Genomic DNA, 21,326 nt, shown 5'->3' with positions numbered 1-21,326 from the left:
AACAGATGAGAAAAGGGTAATAAAAAGTACAAGATTTTATACACTTAAAGCATCGGAATGTTTGCCGGCAAACATGACATTACGCGTGTCACGGAAAAATAACCTTACTATGTAGTATATAAGGTTATATTCCCGTGACACACGTAAATGTCAATGTAGCTGTCATGTTTGCCGGCAAACATTCCGATGCTTCATGGATTTACCGGCTAATATGACAGTTGCGCGAAACACGCGAAATTGAACTTTATTTAAAATGAGTTTGAAAATATTTTATTTCTTTTTTTGAAATATATATTTTTTTTTAATTTTAAATAAAATAAATTCCTATTTGTTTATAGCAGCATATCATGTCCAAAAAAAATTTTTTTTTTATGTTATAGGAGGCAAACAAGAAAACGGTAAGTAAACCCACGAACTTGGGCAATACCAGGGGGCATAAAGATGCGTTGCCGGCCTTTTAGGTAGGAATACGAATTTTTGAAGATCGCCAGGTCGTATTTACCCGGAAATGCTGCTGGTGGCAAATGGTTCCATATTTTGTGGAACCAATTGCCCCCAGCAGTGTGCGTGGTAAAAAAATTGGCAGAAACGTACTGTAGTGGATCGCCAACTGCCGAGGTGATGTGAATGGCATTTAGAGTTTTACCGCGTTGTACGGTGATGGAATTCAGCAGCAGGGATAAGTTTGAACAACTGTCCAGAGCACTCGCTGCGGTAAATTGGCATGGTGGGCATTAAAATCGCCAAGTATCATGACTTCTGCGGATGGAATCTGCTCTTAAATAGAATCTGTAGCCGTTTGAATACACTCCATGAGTCGGTCAGTTTCTATAGTACCGCTATGGGACCTGTAGAGGCATGCGTAGAAGCGAGGATGGTCTTCGCCGCTAACACGTAGCCAAAGAATAGACAGGTCCTTTCTTTCAAAATGAGGGAGACGACAATAACAGACACTCTCATCAGTAAACAGGCACACCCCAGCCCGTGACAAAAAGGAATATTCCAATTTGTAACCCGGGCAGGAGAGGTATGCGGAGTCTGTCGCAGATGATAATTTATCTGCATTTCGGTCAGAAAGAGCAAGGCTGGTTTCGCCGCCTCAAGATGGTAGTGGACGGAATTGAGGTTTGAGTATAAGCCCCTAATGTTGCAGAAATCCACAGTAAAAGTGGCAGAGGTTGTCGGTGATGGGTTGCTCTTACCCCGAGTACGCATCCCGTCAAGCGCAGTAGTGTCGTTAAAATTGTTACTAAGAATCAATGTTTTACAATTATTATAAATTTTTCTACCGATAGGTCGAGATCGGGTTAATATATTATGAAAATTATAAACCTATCTAAACATGCATATTTATATTTATTTTATTTCCCTGCTTGGTGTCCAGATGTCGCTCAACGTTATAAAATATCAAACAGAGTTGCCAGTCTATTTCCAGTATTATATAATAGTCTATGTTACAGATGTACAGTATGGTATTTATATTATATGGAACACGACTGGCTACGACCTATCAAAATCGCAAATCAATACAAAACTTGTATCATAACAAAACCAATATCGGTGTTTTTAAATAAAGATTGAGGGGTATTTATTTACGTGGTGTGTTAATATATATTTAAACTATCTTTAGATTTAATGCAACAATGAGTTATAAAAACAACTGTCGAACTTGTTTAAACAGTGAAAAAGAAATGCGCAACATAAACTCAACGATACTCATAGGAGGTGAAGACATTAAATTATCAGATATATTGCAGATTTTTTATAATTATCAGGTAAAATTATATTATATTTTATATTTTAATGGACTTACAAAGAATATCTGTCGTAATATTAAGTGCTTCTTTAGAATTGGAATGCTATATAATATTAATCAATTTATTCTTATATTAATTTTTAATTTGATTTGAACTTACCTTTCCTTTCTTATTAGGTAAGGTATTTTCATCAACGTTATAAAATTACCATACCTCTATTGACAATAATTTTAATTATTTTGTGTTGTAGTTCACTGATGATCCCAATCTACCAGAAAATATTTGCATCAACTGTGTTCACCAACTGACCATCACATACTCCTTTAAACTCCTCATCAACACTAGCATGAAGACATTAACAGAGAATTTAAACCAAGTAGATTCAAACAGTGAAAACTATGAATGTCATTTAGAATCAGAAGAAAAGGTAATTGGGTCTTATAAAAGAAAAAAACCAAATAAGTCATATGTAAGTACAGATGATGAGTTGAGATCCATATTTTGTGTAGAATGTAAGGCAGAGTTTCATTCTGTAAAATATTTAAACGAACATTGCATGAACAACCACCCAATCAAATCAGAAATTGGCAGAGATTGTGACTATTGTAATGAAAAGTTTGATGATTTCCGATCCTTAGTATTGCACAGGAAATTACATTTAAAACCATATTTGTGTGAAAATTGTTGGGAAGGATTTTACAGTGAAAATGAGTTAAATACACATTTATGTCAACCAAATGTACAAAAAGAAAAGAATAAGTCTGAGAAAGTGTTACAGCAGTGTGACCAGTGTGGAAAGTCCTATCCACCAGGGTACATACGAATACACATGTTGACACATGGGAATGATAGGCCATACAGCTGCAAATATTGTCCAAAGAAGTTCAAAGTGCCGGGAGGGCTGCACTCACACATACTGTGGAACCATAAACGCACTCGAAATCACAAATGCGAAGTATGTAATGCTACTTTCATATCTTCTAGTTCAAGAAGCTCGCATATTCGTAAAAATCATTTGAAGGAGAAGAAATATAGATGTGATAATTGTGGGAAGAGATTTTTCTCTAAATCTGAACTGCAGAGGCATTCTCTAACTCATACAGGGGTGAAAAACTTTCATTGTCATTTGTGCGACAAGTCCTATCAGACTAGATATGGCCTCAATGTGCATTTGCGGTCACATTCACAGATTACTATGAATGTGCTTAATTTGTAATCACATTCCTCACTTATAAGTAGACATTGTTAAGATGAAATGGCGCCTGCCTCCATGGCGTAGTTGTACTGCATATGCGGCACGGCAATGTTATGAGGTCGAGCAAATTGATATTGGAGTTTTTCTTACTCATTATCAGCCATGAGTCTGGAATTTGTGCCCGATATGGCGATAGGCTCATCTCCTATCGTATGGGACGGAACACATTTGGCGAAAAGTGGGTGCCCTGATTGCACCTGTGCATACCCCTTCAGGAATAAATATATGATGTGTGTTAAGATGAAATGAATAAAATATTAAAGGTATAATGGACTCCCTGTTATAATTTTTTTTGAAGTGCCCGTAATCCAATATCTATTCAAAAATGTATTACAACATTATTAAAATTAGTTGAGACTACTTCACTGTCACTCTTTTATTACCAATATTTTAATTGCTGCATCGTTTTTAATTACAAATAATAAATTATTTCATATTACTATTTATTATTAGGAACGACAATATAGTCATTCTTATTGGCAGTATTTAATTTTAGGCACATTTGAAGCATTATGTATTCTGAATGGCCACCGGCCACAGAACCAAATTATTTTTCATATATTCTCGGAAATCTCAAAGGACAAATAAAAAATGTATACATACAGAAACTTTAATAAAATTAACTTATTACAAAAACTATGCGACAATAACCAAAAGCAGGTGGTATAGTAGATAAAATAATATTTTTTGAACAAAGTAAATGTCTACACTAAATAGGCACTAACAATAATAGCTGTGTAAGTTAGATTTATTTCAAATAACCATTATGGACTGAAGGTACTAATATAAATATTACTAGAATAATTGGTCCTTCAAGCCAGATTATTGGAGGATTTTTTTTGTAGTGTTACTGATAAAACTGTCACACTACAAAAAAAAAAATAAGTAAATTTTCCTAAAAGAAAATATTAAGCTGATCTGCAGTAATATTTTTTTCATATTTTACAATTATACTCGACAGTTATTTTGTATTGATCTAACAAAATTCATATGGTGGGGGCGCGAGCAAAAAAGGTATATGGTTGTATTTTCATTGCAGTTTTCAATTATCAATATTATGAAAATAAAACAGTTTTCCTTTGTTAGATACTACCGACTTTTTAGAATAAAGTTTAGGATAAACCTGTCTTGCTCTCGCGACCGCAATTTACCCATTACAAATATTTGATTAGCACCTTCAGAATCCTTTACAAACAAATTAACAATAATCAATTGACATGGTATAAATAAAGCATTATTCAAAAAAACATTGACTCCCATTTGCTGTTTTATTTACTTCAGCACCATTCTTCATACATAAAATAATTAAATTATATAATGGTACTATGATAAATAAACACACAAAACATAAAAAAAGCTTATGGAGAAATTATTTCAACTTAAAACGTTTTTTTGATGAATCAAATAGAATTTTTAACAATTGGTTAAAAATATATAACTACTTTTCTTTTTAAAACATTCATGGGCATATTCGATGCTATTAAATTAAAACGTATTTTTTAACGGGAGCCAATAAACAAAGATATCGTTGGGGAAAGTACAAAGTTTATATTATAAAAATATAAAAAATATCACTTTGTCCAGCTTGTTCAGCTGTTAGTATCGGAATCGATTGCAAAGACACCAATAACTGATAGTTTTCGTTCACAGCCAATATTATCTTTAAAACTTGCGATATATCTAATTTTTTTATCGTATTCCAAATAACTATTCAAGAAACAGACAAATCATTATTAAAAATTAAAGTTAATAAAATCACGAAATTTTGAAAAATAATCAATATTTTTATTTGAGAGAAACAGAAAAAAATTATAGCAAAACAATATATTTTCTCCTTCAATATTAATTTTGGAAATTTAGGATAAGCCCTAGAAAGTTCAATATCTTTAAAATCGATTCCATTCATGTTACATTGATAAAGTAATAAATAAACGCATTGTTTGTGTAGTAGTATGTGGTAACATTGTAAAACAATTTCCAATCACTTCAAATATATACTATTGTTTTATTTATACATACTTTCTTATTTTTTTAGTATGTCTTTTGTCTTTATCAAGAAGCGAATTTTATTTTATACCATTGCTCTTAAGATCCGTTGGCTCAATTTTTTTTATTATAGATAAAAGAAACAGTAAAAATCCCACATTACTCACCACACAAACAACTTGTTTATACATTAGATAACATATTTTTAAAATTAAGCAAGCAGTGCCCAAACTGTTTTCCTTACTATTGTTATCTGTATTCCGTTATATTCGAGTGTATCCTGAAATGGAAAAATTGGACATTTAATACTATTTTGTATGGGATATAGATTATTCATTGAGTGTTACTATATTTATTTGATTAAACTCATATTTAAATATAAGTAATAAAGTGCCAACATTTTTTAATAAGTGTTTTATTTTTATATATATAATTGAATTGTATATATTACAAAATTAACAACTATGTTGATTTATGACCTTATAAAAATATATGATACAAGATTACCGACGTTATTATTAATATAAATCATTAAAAATATTAAATCAATGCCAATCTAAAGTGCTACTAAAATACTATAAGATAATATAACGAGGAAAAAAAATATAATTTAAGAACTTCACTAGTTTGAAAAACCAAATTGTAAACTCATTTAATTAATAAATTTCACAATTAGTAAATTATTACGCATGCTTGCAGCAAAAATACAGTGCAAATATTAACGCAGTTGTGAAAGTACCTACAATTATTTACAATCAAAAACCATGCTTACATCTGCCACCATACTATATGAGCGGTCTAAAGTTATGAACGAATGTCACTTATTGCTTTCAGAGACTAAATAGTAATATAAAAATTAATATGTGGACTACTAAATGTGTGAAGTAAATTTGCCAAACATATTGACATTATACTAGTGGCAAAAACAATTGGAGACCCATTTTGGAGGGATAGTGTAGTTGAAGGTACAAGCGTGACAGGTTAAGCAATAGAGTAACACTTACTTCAGGCCGGTAATTTAATTTGTTGCCATAAGTAAATGCCTATATTTATAACAAAAAGATATCAAGTCCAATCTGTTACTTCAATCATAAAAACGCGTAAAATATTCAAGCATTAATAAATCAACACACTACGCAAATCGTATTAACAAAATTTGGGGAAAATATTTTTGAATTAGCTAAATAATTTCAAACACCATGAAGTTAGCATTGCAATACGACGACGTGTAAAGTTTCTACAGAAATAAGGCATTAGTAATGTGCATATTTACACAAACATATTATTATATGTATTAGCAAATTTATAATAAAATCTAAATAAAGCAGGGCTGCAAGTTTCAAAATTAATCATTATTTGTACTACTACTGACATTTGAGTCAAAGTTAATGTAGAAATATTTAACGCGGGTGAAATTCCGATTTAAAACAAAAAAAAAAAGCAATTAATATTACCTCATAAATTTAAGGTTACCTTATGTCCTTCTCGAGTGAAAGTGAAAGTATTACATATTGTTATACAGAAAGCAAAAGAAATTATTCAACCTGAATCCTGCAAATTCTCCCAAATGCGTGTAAATTATTCACAGCTTACACATGAACGCATCCATTTCTAACTACAAGGAGACCAACATACAGACTACACTACAGTCGTAAAAAAGTCACCGCGTGCCTCAAAAATTCATGTCTAATCCTATTTGATACATAACTTCATCGATGTCCTGTCCAAACGGGCCTGTATGTTCATTACCGTTCGTCCGAGTTTCATTACCGTTCGTCTGAGTTTGGGACGTGCCCGCTTCCTGCCCGTCTGAGTTGTCCGAGTGTGCCGAGTTGGCCATGTTGAGCGGTTCCATGCCTAGAATTATCCGGATCTGGTCGTTTAAATGTGGCGCTGATACAATCTGGTGGTATATGCCCTCGGCTGTGCTTAGGATCCTATCTACATCTAGACACATCGATAAGTCGTTTACGTGCTGAAAAATATTTATTTAATATTGTATAGGTATACTTTAAAAATGAAAAAATTATAAAAACATATTATACAAAATAGTTTAGATATTAGATTAATAAATGATACCATATATTTATCTTCTTTAAAACAATACTTTGTCATAAATAATTCTAACCATACATGTAAAATAAAAAAGTAAGTTTCGACCTAAATAAATATTAATAAAAGTAATAAAATTTTATATGCTCTAAAGCCAAAGAGAATCATACTTTTAAACTAAACTAAGTTATAAAAGAAAATAAAAGTAAAATCGGAATTTATGCCAATAATGTTTGATATTCATGGATGATTTTTGGCACAATGCTAGCAGATGTAAAGACAAATATGTGGTTTTATGTTCCGTATAAGTTCAAAAGACTCACCTTCAATATTTCCGTGAATCCATAATCCTTACTGATGAGAACATCTTTCTCGGCGTCTAATATGGCAACACAGATCAGCAAGTGGAAGTTAGCGCACGGCAACCCTGTCCATAGCACCTCCCATAACCTACAACACAACGGTTTTAGAGATACGAGACTTTCCCGCCCTCACACCCACCACTACAACTCCTGTAAGCCAGGATCAGCAGTGGCACGCATTTTGTGACACCGAGCAGTGAAGCTCGGCGAGTCTCAGGGAAACTAATATGTCATTATCCCGCAACGAAATTAATCAAATAGAAAAATAGGGAGGAGTTGGAAATATTAATTGTCCACTTCCCTCCAGAGCAATGCGGGTGACAAAATCATGATGTAAGGAGGCGATTTAGCCTCAAGGATAGGGACGTTTACACCTAGATAAGCTAGTTATAAAGCACCACGGATAAAATTAAATGAAAGGGTCCTATCACATGAGCTGTTAGATTTGATTACAATAGCCATGGCAAAAACGCCGGAAAGCACGGAAATTCCGTCTAGTCTCAACAAGGTCCATGTAGTATACAACCCCAGATGTTATTTGCATACTGTTTAACATGATGTTGCGCTCTTCATGCCAGAGACCACACTCCCAAAGTACGTGATGAGCAGATTGTTCAACCTCGTAACCAGGTGTAGAGCATGGGCACGCAGGAGAATCAACCAGCCTAAATGAGAACAGTTTACCCTTAAAATTACCATGGCCGGTAAGAAATTGCGATACACAGTAATCTATTTCTAGCCAAGTTTTAATTAGGCGATCGCGAACGTACGGAAAGTATTTATATAAATGACGCCCTTTCGAAGACGAGTCCCACCTACATTGCCATTCATTTAATAACTCGTTGTGTACATCAGTGTGCGTTTTAAATAGTCTATCGATTCTTAAGAGCTCGCGAGACGTAAGAAACTTTTATCCATATCCTCTCTGGTTGAGTAATACATAGCGGCGCGACGCTGTACCTCAAATCGACAGGGAGTACACCCGCGAGGACAGGCAAAGCTTCTGTACTAACAGTTCTATACGCCTTGCACAAGAATATCAACGCCAATCGTTGACTCTGGAGCAGTTTCCTGCGCACAGCACCGATAGTTGCCCTATCAGCCCATACAGGTGATCCGTATGTAATGCAAGCTAAGTAAGTCGCTCCATAGATGATTTTGAGCGTAGTGAAAGACAGTCCCCACGTAGAGGTCGATATCCTTGTCAAGGCGTAAAAGTTACGTTTTGATTTTTCCCCGACGTTTTTTATATGCTCTAGAAAGGAAAAATTTCGTTCTAAAATCAAACGGTTTTAGAGATGCTAGAAGTCTGTCTATTGTTTCGGTCCGACATTAGTTGCTATGCACTATCCAGGGATCATGGTTTAAGTATAAATGAATGCATTACTGCGAGCCTGTGGCACACTGCCTAGGATCTGACGACCAAAGAATCTACCTGGACTTTACTACTTATGCACACAACTACTATTACTATTTACAGCTGGTTTTGTCTGAAGTGATAAAGATGGGATTTTTTTTAACAAACTTAAAAAATGGAGGAAATATGTCTCCAGTACAATCAAATGAGACCAACTTCAGACTGCTCACACACAAAAAGCATACGCAAATTTAACTACGCAACTCTACCCCTAGCATGAAATACGAAACTATTTTCGTTTAAATAAACTAAAAACGCCCCGTGACCATATTTGGAACTAAGTATAATTCGACAGCGTGAACATTAGGCGCATGTAAGCCTCAAATAGTAAATCTTATAGCCACGGTAACAGTAACCTCAAAATGTGTAGTCAACACGAAATAAGTATGTATAGGCACCGCGAAACTCTTTTTTGACCTATAGTATTATTGTCAAACAACTATAGGAAAATAATACGAACCTTTGTAAAATTTTATTATTCATGCTAAGGGATGTATATTGTATCTCACCTCATAATATCAATGTGCGAGAACTCCCGTTTGAACCACACGAGCAGCCAGCGGAAACAGAAGTACATGTTTCCGGAGTCTTTTTGAGCCAGGTGTTGCGCCAGATCGGGGCTGGCGAACATCAGCAGCTGTTGCAGCTGTAACAGCTGGTGCTTCATGCCGGCCTGGTCCATGTCGAAGTTAGACGCCTGGGGGTAGAATTATAATCACAACCGTGTAATATATACTGCCCACTGTTGACCACGGGCCTCCTCTACTACTGCGACTGTTAAAGCCTTAGTCCACCACGCTGGCCTAATGCAGATTGGCAGACTTCACGTATCTGTGCAATTATTCAGAATAATTTTCTGGCATTTACGTTTCCTCACCCCTTTCTTCACCATTAAAATTAAAAATTAATAAACAAATCACACATAATTTGAAAAAATCTAATATGTATGCTTTGGGTTTGAAACTGAGGACCTTTATTGCCGCAGTCCAGGGGAGGGAAATTAGCACATTGGATTGCATTTGTAGTAAATACTTGAAAATGTGTTATGTATCCCTATTTTGGGTTAACCATAACATCGTGTTATGTTCAGAAATCGAATAAAAAAACTGTTACGTATTATGCAAATAATCAGTCAACAGTAACATTTTGGTGCATTTTAAATTTAGAAGTAAGACAAATTATAAGCGCCTTCGATTTTATGATAAATCGGCAAAATAACGTATTTACAATCATTTCCAGGCTGATTTTCACACCCCAGCATCCAATATCGTTAAGCTGTTTGTTTATGGGAGACCTCATAAACACACAGATACTATGAAATAAACATTGTTTACTCACAATTTTCTCCATAAACCCAACGAAACACCAGAAACTGTCCACTTCGTTGCCCAGCAGCAACAACAATGGAGCTAGTATATCGCTCATGCCTTGCACATATCCCAGATCGAAGTTGTACATCACATACGTCATCAATATATCCTGTAGGACCACTAAATTGGGATTGTTATCGCCTGCGTAGAACGGGTGTGTTCTGTCTGTTCTATTTACATCCTTCTCCACCAGGCTCTTCCTGTCCCTATACTCCGAGAACCTCGACTCCTGGCCTTCGGTCATGGACCTCCACTGCAGTTTCATGGAGAAGTATTCCTCAGTCTTTTTCTTCTGATGAGCTCGTATCTCTGAATGTGACATTTGCCACGGATAGTAGTCTAACAAATGTTTCCACACTGACTGTCTTATTGAGTGAGCGACGCCCTGAAAACGATACAATTAAATTGAATAGTTTTCCATGATGATTATTACAAAATTTTGATATTATTCAAGATTTTGTGTAGATATTAAAGCAGTCTTATCCCCTTATTCATAGACGTTTTTTTATTAATATGTTTCTCAGTGCTGACGATATGGCAGTCTTCACAGTGCGTAGACATAGGGCCGTTGTGATTGGCTAATATTGAGATACAACTTGAATGTAGTTAGCTGTCAGATAAACAAAGCTGGACACACAGCTAGCAGTCAGATAAACAAAGCTGAGAAACAGACTTGTTATCACAGCATTGCTGCGTCCTTACATAAATAACGTCTATGAATAAGGGGGTAAGAGTCTAAATCCAAGGCAAATTTTTGTGTTATGTCCCGCCTCTGCCAAGGCATCCCGTCAGTCAGACTTTTTTTAAGTCAATTAAAATAGTTTCAATAGTAAGCATCTCAGTATTATTAAATTTGTGTTTTTTAACATTTTATTTTTTATAGAATAATTAGGTCTAAATATAGGTGAATTGTACAAAACAAATTTTAAATAACCTTATGGTTGCACTCAAAGGTCATCGCTGGCGCTGCAACCAACTATTTCCATAAAAATTCATATATTTATATTACTATATTTTTATATTTTATAACGTTAAATCAACCGTATACCAAAAGATTAAGTGATAATTGTGATTTTTGATCAAAGACAATTACTTCATGGGGCCACCATCAGTGTTCATCCCTAATAATGTCTTAACTATAAACATTATTAATCTAATGTCAATTAATCCATCCCAGGATAACTTACCCCTCTAAATATAAGTTGTTTGACCCCCTCCACTTCTGTGATCCTACCATCCTTATCCTGAAGCGCGTCCCATTTCTCTGTTGACAGGGGTGTGCCCCTGTAACATACTTTTTATTGATCGTATAGAGTTTAATAAGTGTGAAGTAAATTCCTGTGTAATACCTAGTCATACAATTGGCTTTCTATAGAAAAATTGCGTGTATCAAGAATAATTTTATAAACTAAAAACGAATTACTTTGTGCAAAATTATAACTATTCAGAAGGTAAAATATTTCAAATTTAATTTAATTTATTAATAACTAGCTTTTGCTTGCGGCTTCGCTCGCGTGAAGGAGTTTTCCCGGATAAAAGGCCCGCTATATATATTTTCTCGTGATAGTAGCCTATATAACCTTCCCAGGGTCGTAAACTGTCATCATACCAAATTTCGTTTTTTATACCACATTTTATGTCACGTCCCGTTTCCGTGGGAACAGGATAAAAGTATCCTATGTCCGTCTCCTGGTTCTAAGCTACCCCTCTACCAATTTTCAGCCAAATCGGTTCATCCGTTCTTGAGTTATAAATAGTGTAACTAACACCACTTTTTTTATATATATAGATGTAGTGAAATAAAATATAGTTTTATGAATTTTCAGTAAAAAAATTAAAGCAATATTAATTCGTCTAGCTATCTCCCTCCCACGCATGGATTGTAAAGGCGGTGACGTCACTTATGCAATATCTTGTCAACATGACTGTCTAAAAAAGTGGCACATTAATTTGTTTAGTCATCCTATGTATATCCGGTCTCTAACAGGCCGGCAGTATTATGTCAACTGCCGAGAGGTATCATTTCTCAATAGTCGACATTCTATTGGACTCCGCTTCCTTTACCATCAGGTGCAATTGGGTAATTTTGACGTGGATGTATGAAAAAAAATTGTGATCATGACTTGTGCCGTTTACAGTACTAAAAATAAAATTGACATTTTGTCAGTTATAAACACCCACCTAGGTATACAAGGTCTCGGTGGCAGCGTGGGCTTCACACTGACCACTTCATACTCTTCGTTCTTGGTGATGGTGGTGGCGTCTTCCATCGCGCTCATGCTCTTGGTCAGCAGGTCAGCCACTTCCTCGGACACATCCCGCTTTCCGTTCAGACCTTCATTACCGTAATATACTACAAAATTAAGTACTAATGATGTTTTTTGCTATAAGCTGGAGGCAGTGTACTTATAGGTAGTTAATGAGATGTAAACAAAATGTATGTACCCACTTAGCAATTATGTCTATTGTATTTGATGGTATGGAAATAGTAACAATATCTAGTATATACATTGTACAGTTAGCCACAATAGGTGAACAAATTCAAATCGTCTATACACGTCGAGTTGAATTATTTTTTTAATGTAAGGAGTAAATTGAATCCATTTTATAGTATGTGAAGAAAAAAATATTGGAAAGAAAACAAAAGTATATAGCTGTTTTGAATTTGTTCAGCTGAGCTGACTGTATATGGTTATAGTTGTTTTAGATAGTCACAATAAACATTATTTGATATGCGAGAAGACAGATATTTACATGTCTAGAATTCAGTTTTGAATACTAATGAGGATTTGTGAGATGTAAAAATTGTTGAAAACCGAAAGATCGTCACAGATGGATTGGCAATGGCGGCTAGCAAATTTCGATGCCAACTTAAAACTCAACCTCATAGCTTTTGACATACAGCTAGTATTGCAATAATTAGCCATTAAAATTTATGGAAAATAAAATAACATATTTATACTAATATCAGCCATATATAGGTGTAAATAAGGTTGAAATTTCAGCTGAAATCAAATAGTCTTCGCCGTCCCGCATGAGCAAATTCAAGACCATCTCAACATGTAGTTTTAATGGAAATGAGTTTCATAAAACGATAAAAGTTCGTGAAGTTTTGGCGCCGAACCAAATCGTTTGATAATAAGTGCTACATTGCTTTTTTGGCAAGAATAAAAATATTTTGTGGATTTTTGCAGTGTCATCTACATTTATAACATTAATAAATAAGTGAAGTATGTAAGTTTCTTAGTGAGGTAATAACTTGTACTCATGCATTGATATATATTGTACCGATAGACACGAACGTCCATATATACTATTTATTCAAAATCTGGAGATAGAACTAAAGTTCGCTGCAGCGCTACAACGTCAATAGTCGTTTAACTAAACTTAAAACGTGCAGTGCTAAAGCTTCAAATAGAGTATAAGTGGCAACCAAAACCTTTATTGCAGCACACTTCAGTAAAACACATTGAGTGTTCGGAACACCAAATCGTACATATTATTCGATATATTCCCGTATTCATCAAAATTGCTTAAAAAAATCTTATTCCAAGTCATACCTATATCAGTGAGTTTCGAAAACGCCTCCAATGTGGTCTCGTAAGGCCTCTGCTTGAAATTGGACACCAAATTCCAGACCACATCAGTGGTGTTCTCCGTGAAGATGTCCAGCTCAGCGAAGGACCTGTTCAGCACCTGACTCTCCACATTCGGCTCTACAACCACATACGTGTTTCTATCGTGACGGGTCTTCGCTGTTTTCACATGGTTCTTTAGATACGCCACGAATATCTCAGCATTGCCGTGTTGGAAGTAGAATGTCGTTTGCCAAACACCTTGCTTGGTGGAGAACTGCATTTGCTGATTGTTGCGCGTGACCTTGAATGTCTTGAGTTCTTCCAGAGGTATTTTTATGATTCGAGCTCTGAGTGTCGCGTAGTCTGAAGTCATGTTTCCGCTGAGTGTTCGCTGACGGCGACCTGAGAGGTAAGCAATTAAAGCTTAAATAATTTATTATTTAAAAGTAAAAATTCTCAAATTTTATTCACTTGTAGTCTTTTATATGAACACAATAATATTTATTATTTGTTTTGAAGATGAGTAAGAGATCGCCTCGGCTACAATTATAAAATCTTTTTTTTGTTTGTAGTATTATGTAATGTCGACTGCATATAGAATGCGAGGGCGAAACTGCATAGACTTTCAGAGCTCCAAAGGCACTCATTTGTGTTGCAGACAAAGCTGTCTGCACTATAATTTTATTTCTATGCCAAAATGATACTTAAAAATGCCTGGCTTCCACCAATAACTGTTTATGATATGAATGAAAAATAAATGTTGTGATTATGATACATTTTAATAATAATGAGACCAGCCCTGTATTACACAATATCCCACTCCAGGACACAGGCATCTCTACCACAGTGAGGGTTTAGGCATTAGACCACCATGCTGGCCTAATGCGGGTCGGCAGACTTACATATCTTCGAAATTCTAGGGGAGAATTCTCAGATACGTAGATCTCTTCACAATAGTGATAAACAATATACACATAACTTCGAATAGTCAGTGGCTTGTCCTTGGGTTTCGAACCATTTGTCTCTACAGTCTTTTCCATTCCCATCGAGGAAAATCGGGAACGGAGGGAAACCATCGTCGCTAAATAAACTTTATAATTATGAAAATAGAACACATATTAGGTAAAATTACTAATACTACAGAAATATTTATATGTGTGACTCACTATGTATGTTATCAGTCTAAAAGTCATATCTATAATAGAAATAATCATTTTAGTGTACTGAACTGTGTGGCATTGGACTATTCTATCGTAATAAATAATACAATATCTTTTGACTCATATGAAAAAGAATCAGTATAATAGTCATCACCAAAGCAATTATTTGAAACAATTTAAAATTTATAATTATGTCTTTAAAAATCTTATAAAAACACATATTGTTTCCCACGTAACCTTTTGAATAGAAAAATTATAATAAACATTATATAATTGGTAATAAATAACACAATTCATGAGCCAAGAGTTGTGTTATTGACATATAGAAAAAAGAAGATAATATGCATATTATATTCTGCATGCATATTATGTGTTTTTTTAAGTATTACAAAACACATTTTCCCATAAAATTTTGAATACAAAAATTTGCATATAAATATTTAAGTATATTACTCAGATAACAATAAATTTATATTAAAATTAAACAGTTTTCGCATTTTATCGCGGTTTTCATATTTTTTTGCAAGAACTGGGATTATACAATATAGATTGCAACTGTGGCTGACTCTTATATAGACCAAACAAAAAGAAATATAGGGCCCCGCGTAAAAGAACATATAGCTGACGTGAAACACCGACGCTCTACAAAGTCTGCAGTCGCTAGACATCTGTGGCTAGACAAGCCACAAATCATTGCCAAAGAACACCGATTCCTGCCTGGGATGATTTGGGAGGGTATTAAAATTAAAAAAACATCCTAATTTCAATAGGGAAGATGGTTGGAAGCTTGCACAAGCCTGGGATCCAGTTCTACATTTAACTGAATCAGAACTCGAAAAGACTGGCTGCCAGACTTCAAGAGACTGCGAACTCATTCTGTGTAGATCGGACCAACAGCAAAAAAATTTTAAAAGTTGTATAATTCTAAAATGTAGGTAGATACTGAAATTCGGACTTTGCGGATGAACAACACCTCAGTCCCCCCCCTGACCATGAAGGCTGCAAAGTCTTCGAAACGTCGGGAGAAAGCTAAAATATTAACACTGCGATAAAATCCGAAAAATAGTTTAATTTTAATGTCTAACATTCGCGGAAACATAAGAAATCATAAATCGTAAATTTATATATATCTAATTGATGGTTTAGGCTGGTTAGATACTAGTTTTCTATATATGCCAACATTTCATGTAGTGTGACTAACAGAAACCCAAAAAACCTGCGTATAATGCAATGGCAACACACCCACAAAGCTTCTTGTTGAATATTTGTATAGAATGGTTATATCTACTAATATAATGTAATACTTGTAACTATCAAAATATAGTTTTTCTAAAAAGAATTCTCTTACCAACAGTGTTTACCACAGCCCATTCCTGATCTTGGGTGTCTGAATCAATGGTGATCAAGTCGTTTGGTCTCCACTCAACACACTTTGTTCCATCAGCATTCTGCACAATGCACAGCATTCCAATAGAGTTGAGGTCAGTGACAGGCCGTCCAATGCAGTTTTTGAGAAGCACTCCATCTTGGGTGAACAGATCCTGTAATTTTTTTACATGTTTACAATTTTTATGTGCCTAAGATCCATTATTGCTTGAATTTAACAAAATTAAACAATCTAGTTACAATAAAAAATATATATCAACATCAAAATTCTATGCAGCAGTAATGTGAAATATAATAATATGAATGATGATTGATAAGAACTTATTACAAATAAAAGAAGTTTTCTTATCTAAGGAAGACCTATATAAATAGATAATATAATTAATAATAAATGAATGAATTAACTGCAAAACTAGTATGGTTGTGGATTTGTTTCCCACTTACGGCAATCAAACATTGAGTAAAGATTTCATATTAAAAACAACTATATAGACTAATATCCTGAAAGGGAAAATATGTTTGATATGGTAATAGGCTGGCCATCACCTAATGGAATTGGTGTATACTTGCCAACTAGGAAATCTATTTACATCTGACTAGCTCTAGGGAAACAAGTTACACAAATGGATAGTAAACACTCCTACATAAAAATTACACTATAAAAAACAACATTTGACAACCCTCACTAATGTGATTGTGGAATATTTTCAGGCTTTTAAAATAACAGTATTATATGTTTTTTTACGTATCTACATCAATACTTCACAAAACCAAGTCATTATAACTGTTTGTGCCAGTCTGTCCATGAAACAATGTAGGCATTAAGCTCAAATTTATTGAATTCAATTTGCTGCATCCTGTTATTTCATAGTGCGTTGTTTAAGTATGTTAGCTACATTCATCCAGCATGCATTACCTTTATACTTATGTTAATGTGAGAATACTATTGTCTGGGGGCTGCATAAATCCTACTTTTTATCGCCTTCATATATTATAAATGCTAAATTTTATGAAAATGTTTGGACGATCATTAGAAGTAAATGCATTATCAGCTAACCATATTTGGATGATATTTGAGACACGGATTGTAACGTAATTTTTTGATTACGTTACATGGTTGGTTTGACCAAATTAATAAAAATAAATAAAAAAAGGAAAAAGAGAGGATGTCAAATTGTAATAAAAATAAATAAAAAAATTGAAATATTAAGGGGTGTGGTATGCTTGGTTATGCTATTGAACGCCGTTACAAATGTAAAAAAAGAAAAGAAAAAGTTCTATCGATGACTTGTCTGAACTCGAAGTCAATAATAATAATTTTGCTGTTTCATTAAGTTCACTCAGTGAAATTTTTGTTAAAGTTCAATCTCACTTATTGAGAGCTTACAAACGTAATGCTCAATATTATAACCGTCGAAGAAGTAGACTACTTAGTTTTAGTTCTATCTTACTTTTTCTCGGATATGACAATATTTTGCGTTTCGCCTTGGATTTGGATGGGAGAGACGTCTCCATTTTTTTTGGGTATTTCCTACGACTTTCCCTCGTGGAATTCCTAATTTTTATTGTGTCTTAGAGTTTCCCTCTAGACATATTTTTTTTGCTATTGTGCCCGGAAGTTCGGTGGTGTTGTGCCGATCACAATATGCATATTTTATATTTATTACAGGATAGACCATGATCTGGAATAATATGGAGCCTAATTTTTATTGACGTAACTTACTTGTGTAGAAAATAACCGAGTTTTTAATTAGATGGTGCTAGATTCAAAGTGATAGTGCTATGGACCGGTACAGTCAATTAGTGATTTTTGTAGTGAAGAAAACCGTTCATGCCGGTGAAGCTATGCACAATGCTCAGTAGTTTCAATTCACAAGTTAGTATGATGTTATCATTAGGTAAACAGATTATTTGAGTCAATAAAATGTACATAGAAGAGAAAAAACTGTAATTGCAGATAATTAATTAATTAATGGTTAAGAATTATTTGTTTTTTATTATAACATGCAATATTTTACTGATATAAAAATTTATATTATGTACATTTTTTAGTCACATTAAACTTATGAAGAATAATTATTCTCTCCCTAAGTCCATTCAAGGTATTAAATTGTGATAATATGTTAGGAATCAATGTATTAAAATTCAGCTGTATGGCTGATTATTAAAATGAATATGGCAGCTGACACAACTAAATTAAGCGGGTGCTCGAAATTTTTCCCTACATATATTTTTTATTTTAATTATTTAGGTACATTATATTTAGATGTAAGAAATCAAAAGATGCAATCATGCTCAAATGATTATGCAGATAAAGGCCAAATCATCAGGGACAGATCAATACTGTATGAGTGAGAAAGTAGTTTAGCATAGTAAGTATAAATTCTATTTTGTCTTTTTCTTCACTTACATGGTATTGAATTATTCTTGACACATACAAATTATTAATTAATTATATACAATGTTAATCTGTCAACATCTACATCCAGTTGTGGCTGGTCATATGTTTATAGTAATATCTGAAGGTATCACCTTATACCTCTTTTAAAGTACATTGTGCCTATGGAGAGTATTAGATTTAGCATGATCAAATTTTATAAAGTAAGTACCAAAAAGAGTTATGTATGTGTTAAAATATATAAAATTCTTGTCGAATTTCGGCCACTGACAACTACTAGTACACATAAATCTCATATTCTGACATTAGTAAATTTGGGAGGAAATGTAGGGTCTGACTATACGCATAATAGGGTACATGACAAGAAAGTGTTAAATAAAATAGTACACAACATGCAAAATACACAACTCAAAACAAGTAAATATCAATAAAAATATGTAAATGTTTCACACGAACACAAATAAAAAAGCAACTCACAAAGAAACGCAAAACAATGTTTCAATGACGCAATTGTTAAATCATATGGGAATTCACGCTACGGTAGTCAGACAATATAAAAAATGGGAGGAAATAAATAAGGAAACTTAATATTTTCGGTGCAAAGGTCGCAAGGACCCATCACAAAGGATACCGTGTTGTGAACTGCGATACAATAATAAATAACTCACTTTAGATTGGTCGGGTATTTCGTCGACGGAACTTGTAGACATTTTCACTACACAACACACTACTTACAAAACGAAAAAGTACATACGTAAATAAATATTACACCATTATTTTCAAGGATATCTGATTAAAACAAAAATAAAAACAATCTAACATGTTTGCGTCTACAGGATTATTTTAGGGATACCAACTTTATGATTCATTTCCTCATCGAGTCATAATTACAGAAGGAAACGTAAACCTAAAAAATAAAGATTTCACATAAATCTAGATGTTTACAATTGGATCTGTAGATATATATTTTTAATATCTACAACAACAAAATCATTATTTAATTCACAACATATTTTTTGTCTGTGTTTCAAGAATTTACGTATTTATGGGGAAATGAAACAGGAAATATAGGCAACATCAGCAGCGTTATACATTTGAACGTTACTATTTACGCAGCAACAAAATTTATTTTATACATTAGTGTCATAAAACTGAATTGTATAAAATTTGCATAATTATAAAATTTCTCGCAATAATATAATATATTTTTTCCATTCAAAAATTAAAATTATTTAATTTGATATAGTACAGAGAGTTACAGTCAGAGTAGTTAGTTAATTAGTTTTGGTCTATACCAAGCCTAACGTTAGTTTTCTGTAAACAACACTCAGCCCTAACATATTCGCTTAGAGTTGGGTAGGACATGACATAAAAAAGAGTTTGTAAGAGTAGCCTCTTTTTAGCATTGAGCCGGTACAACGTCCTACTTCAAATGAGGCGAGGCGTAGTGAGGCTCGGCGCTTCAATGCGTATCTTACAGTATTCTGTAATGTTAAGCCTCAAAATATTTCCCTCTCGCTCGCGATTCGAAACGCAGTAATGTAATGTCCATTGTAAAATAACGTCCTACTGTAATTTGTAGCATGCGGTTCTCTACCTCACTGTCCTCGTCCTACAGTTTACCAGAGACGGAGAATAAGTAACGCGACTGCCGCGACATAAAATTTGAAGTAGTACAATATATAATTTTGAGCCACTCTTACATTTTGATGTCATGTACCGGACAAATGTACCGCCTCTTGTATGTCCTACTCAACATTATATTCGCTACGGTGTAAGTCGAGTCTTGAAGTATTTGGTCTTCTCCTGTTTATAATAATGGTTAATGATCTCATCACTGTCATTAAAAACTCAAAACGTTTTCTAAGCGGATGACATTAACATTTTCCTTAAAATTGAAACTGAGAAATATACATAATTAAAGATCTCGAAATTACATTTGGCCGAAATTAATATCTCTGATCATATCGTAATGTTTCACAAAAATGAAACGCTTGGTTTTCGTCTTTCGTAACTAGTGTGATTGAACCAATGACGTTTTACAAATTAAACCCATATTTTCTGCATTAATTCGCAGTAAAATAGAAGCTAGTCCATGTGTCTGTCATGCCTACAAGAATGGGTCCATATTTATGCACCTTACTGGGGGTGGTCCAAAAAACCTTTTTGTGATAGGTATATATTATAGGTATTTTTTTATTGCTTTAGTAGGCAAACGAGCAAGCGATCCACCTGATGGTAAGCAGCATGTGTCGCCCATGGACTGAAGCAATGTCAGAGGCACAGCCAAGGCGTTGCCTACCGGGAGGTCAGCACTCTTTTAAGCCTCGTTTAAAGAAGGACAAGTCCTAGCGCTTGGGGAACATCGATGCAGGTCTATGCATACTATTCATACACGTTCCCTACGAAATTTTTATTAGGTTTTCTTGGCTACAAATCCAGGAGGTGATATTATAACCAATTAATAACCATGTGTGGTATAGTAGACGCTTCGGATATTAATAACGAGCAGTGCAGGTGTACCAAACAATTATTGTCGCAGTAGGAAGTACAATTTTTTTGCCGTCCAGCAGACCAAGGTACTTTCTAGGTCACCGTTTTCGTG

At 34.1% G+C, this 21,326-nt stretch overlaps 2 protein-coding genes across 6 annotated transcripts; one reads left to right on the top strand and one right to left on the bottom strand.

Annotated features, from left to right (window-relative positions):
• The first annotated feature begins 1,481 nt into the window (after positions 1-1,481).
• LOC115446381 (zinc finger protein 39) lies at positions 1,482-3,894 on the top strand. Its single transcript, XM_030173027.2, has 2 exons — positions 1,482-1,775; positions 2,008-3,894. The coding sequence occupies exons 1-2, from the start codon at positions 1,644-1,646 to the stop codon at positions 2,971-2,973; spliced, it is 1,098 nt and encodes a 365-aa protein (XP_030028887.1). The 5' UTR covers positions 1,482-1,643; the 3' UTR covers positions 2,974-3,894.
• On the bottom strand, positions 3,610-19,587 carry LOC115446380 (TBC1 domain family member 15). Of its 5 annotated transcripts, none has more exons than XM_030173025.2 (10): positions 19,390-19,587; positions 16,286-16,478; positions 13,760-14,179; positions 12,381-12,552; positions 11,387-11,483; positions 10,168-10,584; positions 9,339-9,526; positions 7,374-7,500; positions 6,670-6,973; positions 3,610-5,278 (listed from the first exon to the last, which is right to left on the bottom strand). In XM_030173025.2, exons 1-9 carry the CDS (start codon positions 19,429-19,431, stop codon positions 6,671-6,673), a joined length of 1,959 nt encoding a protein of 652 aa, XP_030028885.2. In that variant the 5' UTR covers positions 19,432-19,587; the 3' UTR covers positions 3,610-5,278; position 6,670. The 5 variants fall into 5 exon arrangements, with proteins under 5 accessions (XP_030028885.2, XP_037298077.1, XP_030028886.2 ...); XM_037442180.1 differs by having other exon boundaries at positions 6,706-6,973; XM_030173026.2 differs by having other exon boundaries at positions 6,769-6,973.
• Between the last annotated feature and the right edge of the window lie 1,739 nt (positions 19,588-21,326).

Source organism: Manduca sexta, chromosome 24, assembly GCF_014839805.1.
Source record: "Manduca sexta isolate Smith_Timp_Sample1 chromosome 24, JHU_Msex_v1.0, whole genome shotgun sequence".
NCBI lineage: Eukaryota > Metazoa > Arthropoda > Insecta > Lepidoptera > Sphingidae > Manduca > Manduca sexta.
This window is presented reverse-complemented; position numbering and strand designations above follow the sequence as displayed.

What these genes read in the sequence shown, in the direction of transcription:
- LOC115446381 (XM_030173027.2), top strand. Translation starts at nt 1,644, where the DNA reads ATGAGTTATAAAAACAACTGTCGAACTTGTTTAAACAGTGAAAAAGAA. An exon ending in AGATTTTTTATAATTATCAG is followed by an intron (nt 1,776 to 2,007) that starts GTAAAATTATAT and finishes TTTGTGTTGTAG; the next exon opens with TTCACTGATGATCCCAATCT.
- LOC115446380 (XM_030173022.2), bottom strand. Translation starts at nt 19,431, where the DNA reads ATGTCTACAAGTTCCGTCGACGAAATACCCGACCAATCTAAA. An exon ending in TTCGAAACTCACTGATATAG is followed by an intron (nt 12,535 to 13,759) that starts GTATGACTTGGA and finishes ACGGTAATGAAG; the next exon opens with GTCTGAACGGAAAGCGGGAT. An exon ending in TTGGGTTTATGGAGAAAATT is followed by an intron (nt 9,527 to 10,167) that starts GTGAGTAAACAA and finishes TTCTACCCCCAG; the next exon opens with GCGTCTAACTTCGACATGGA.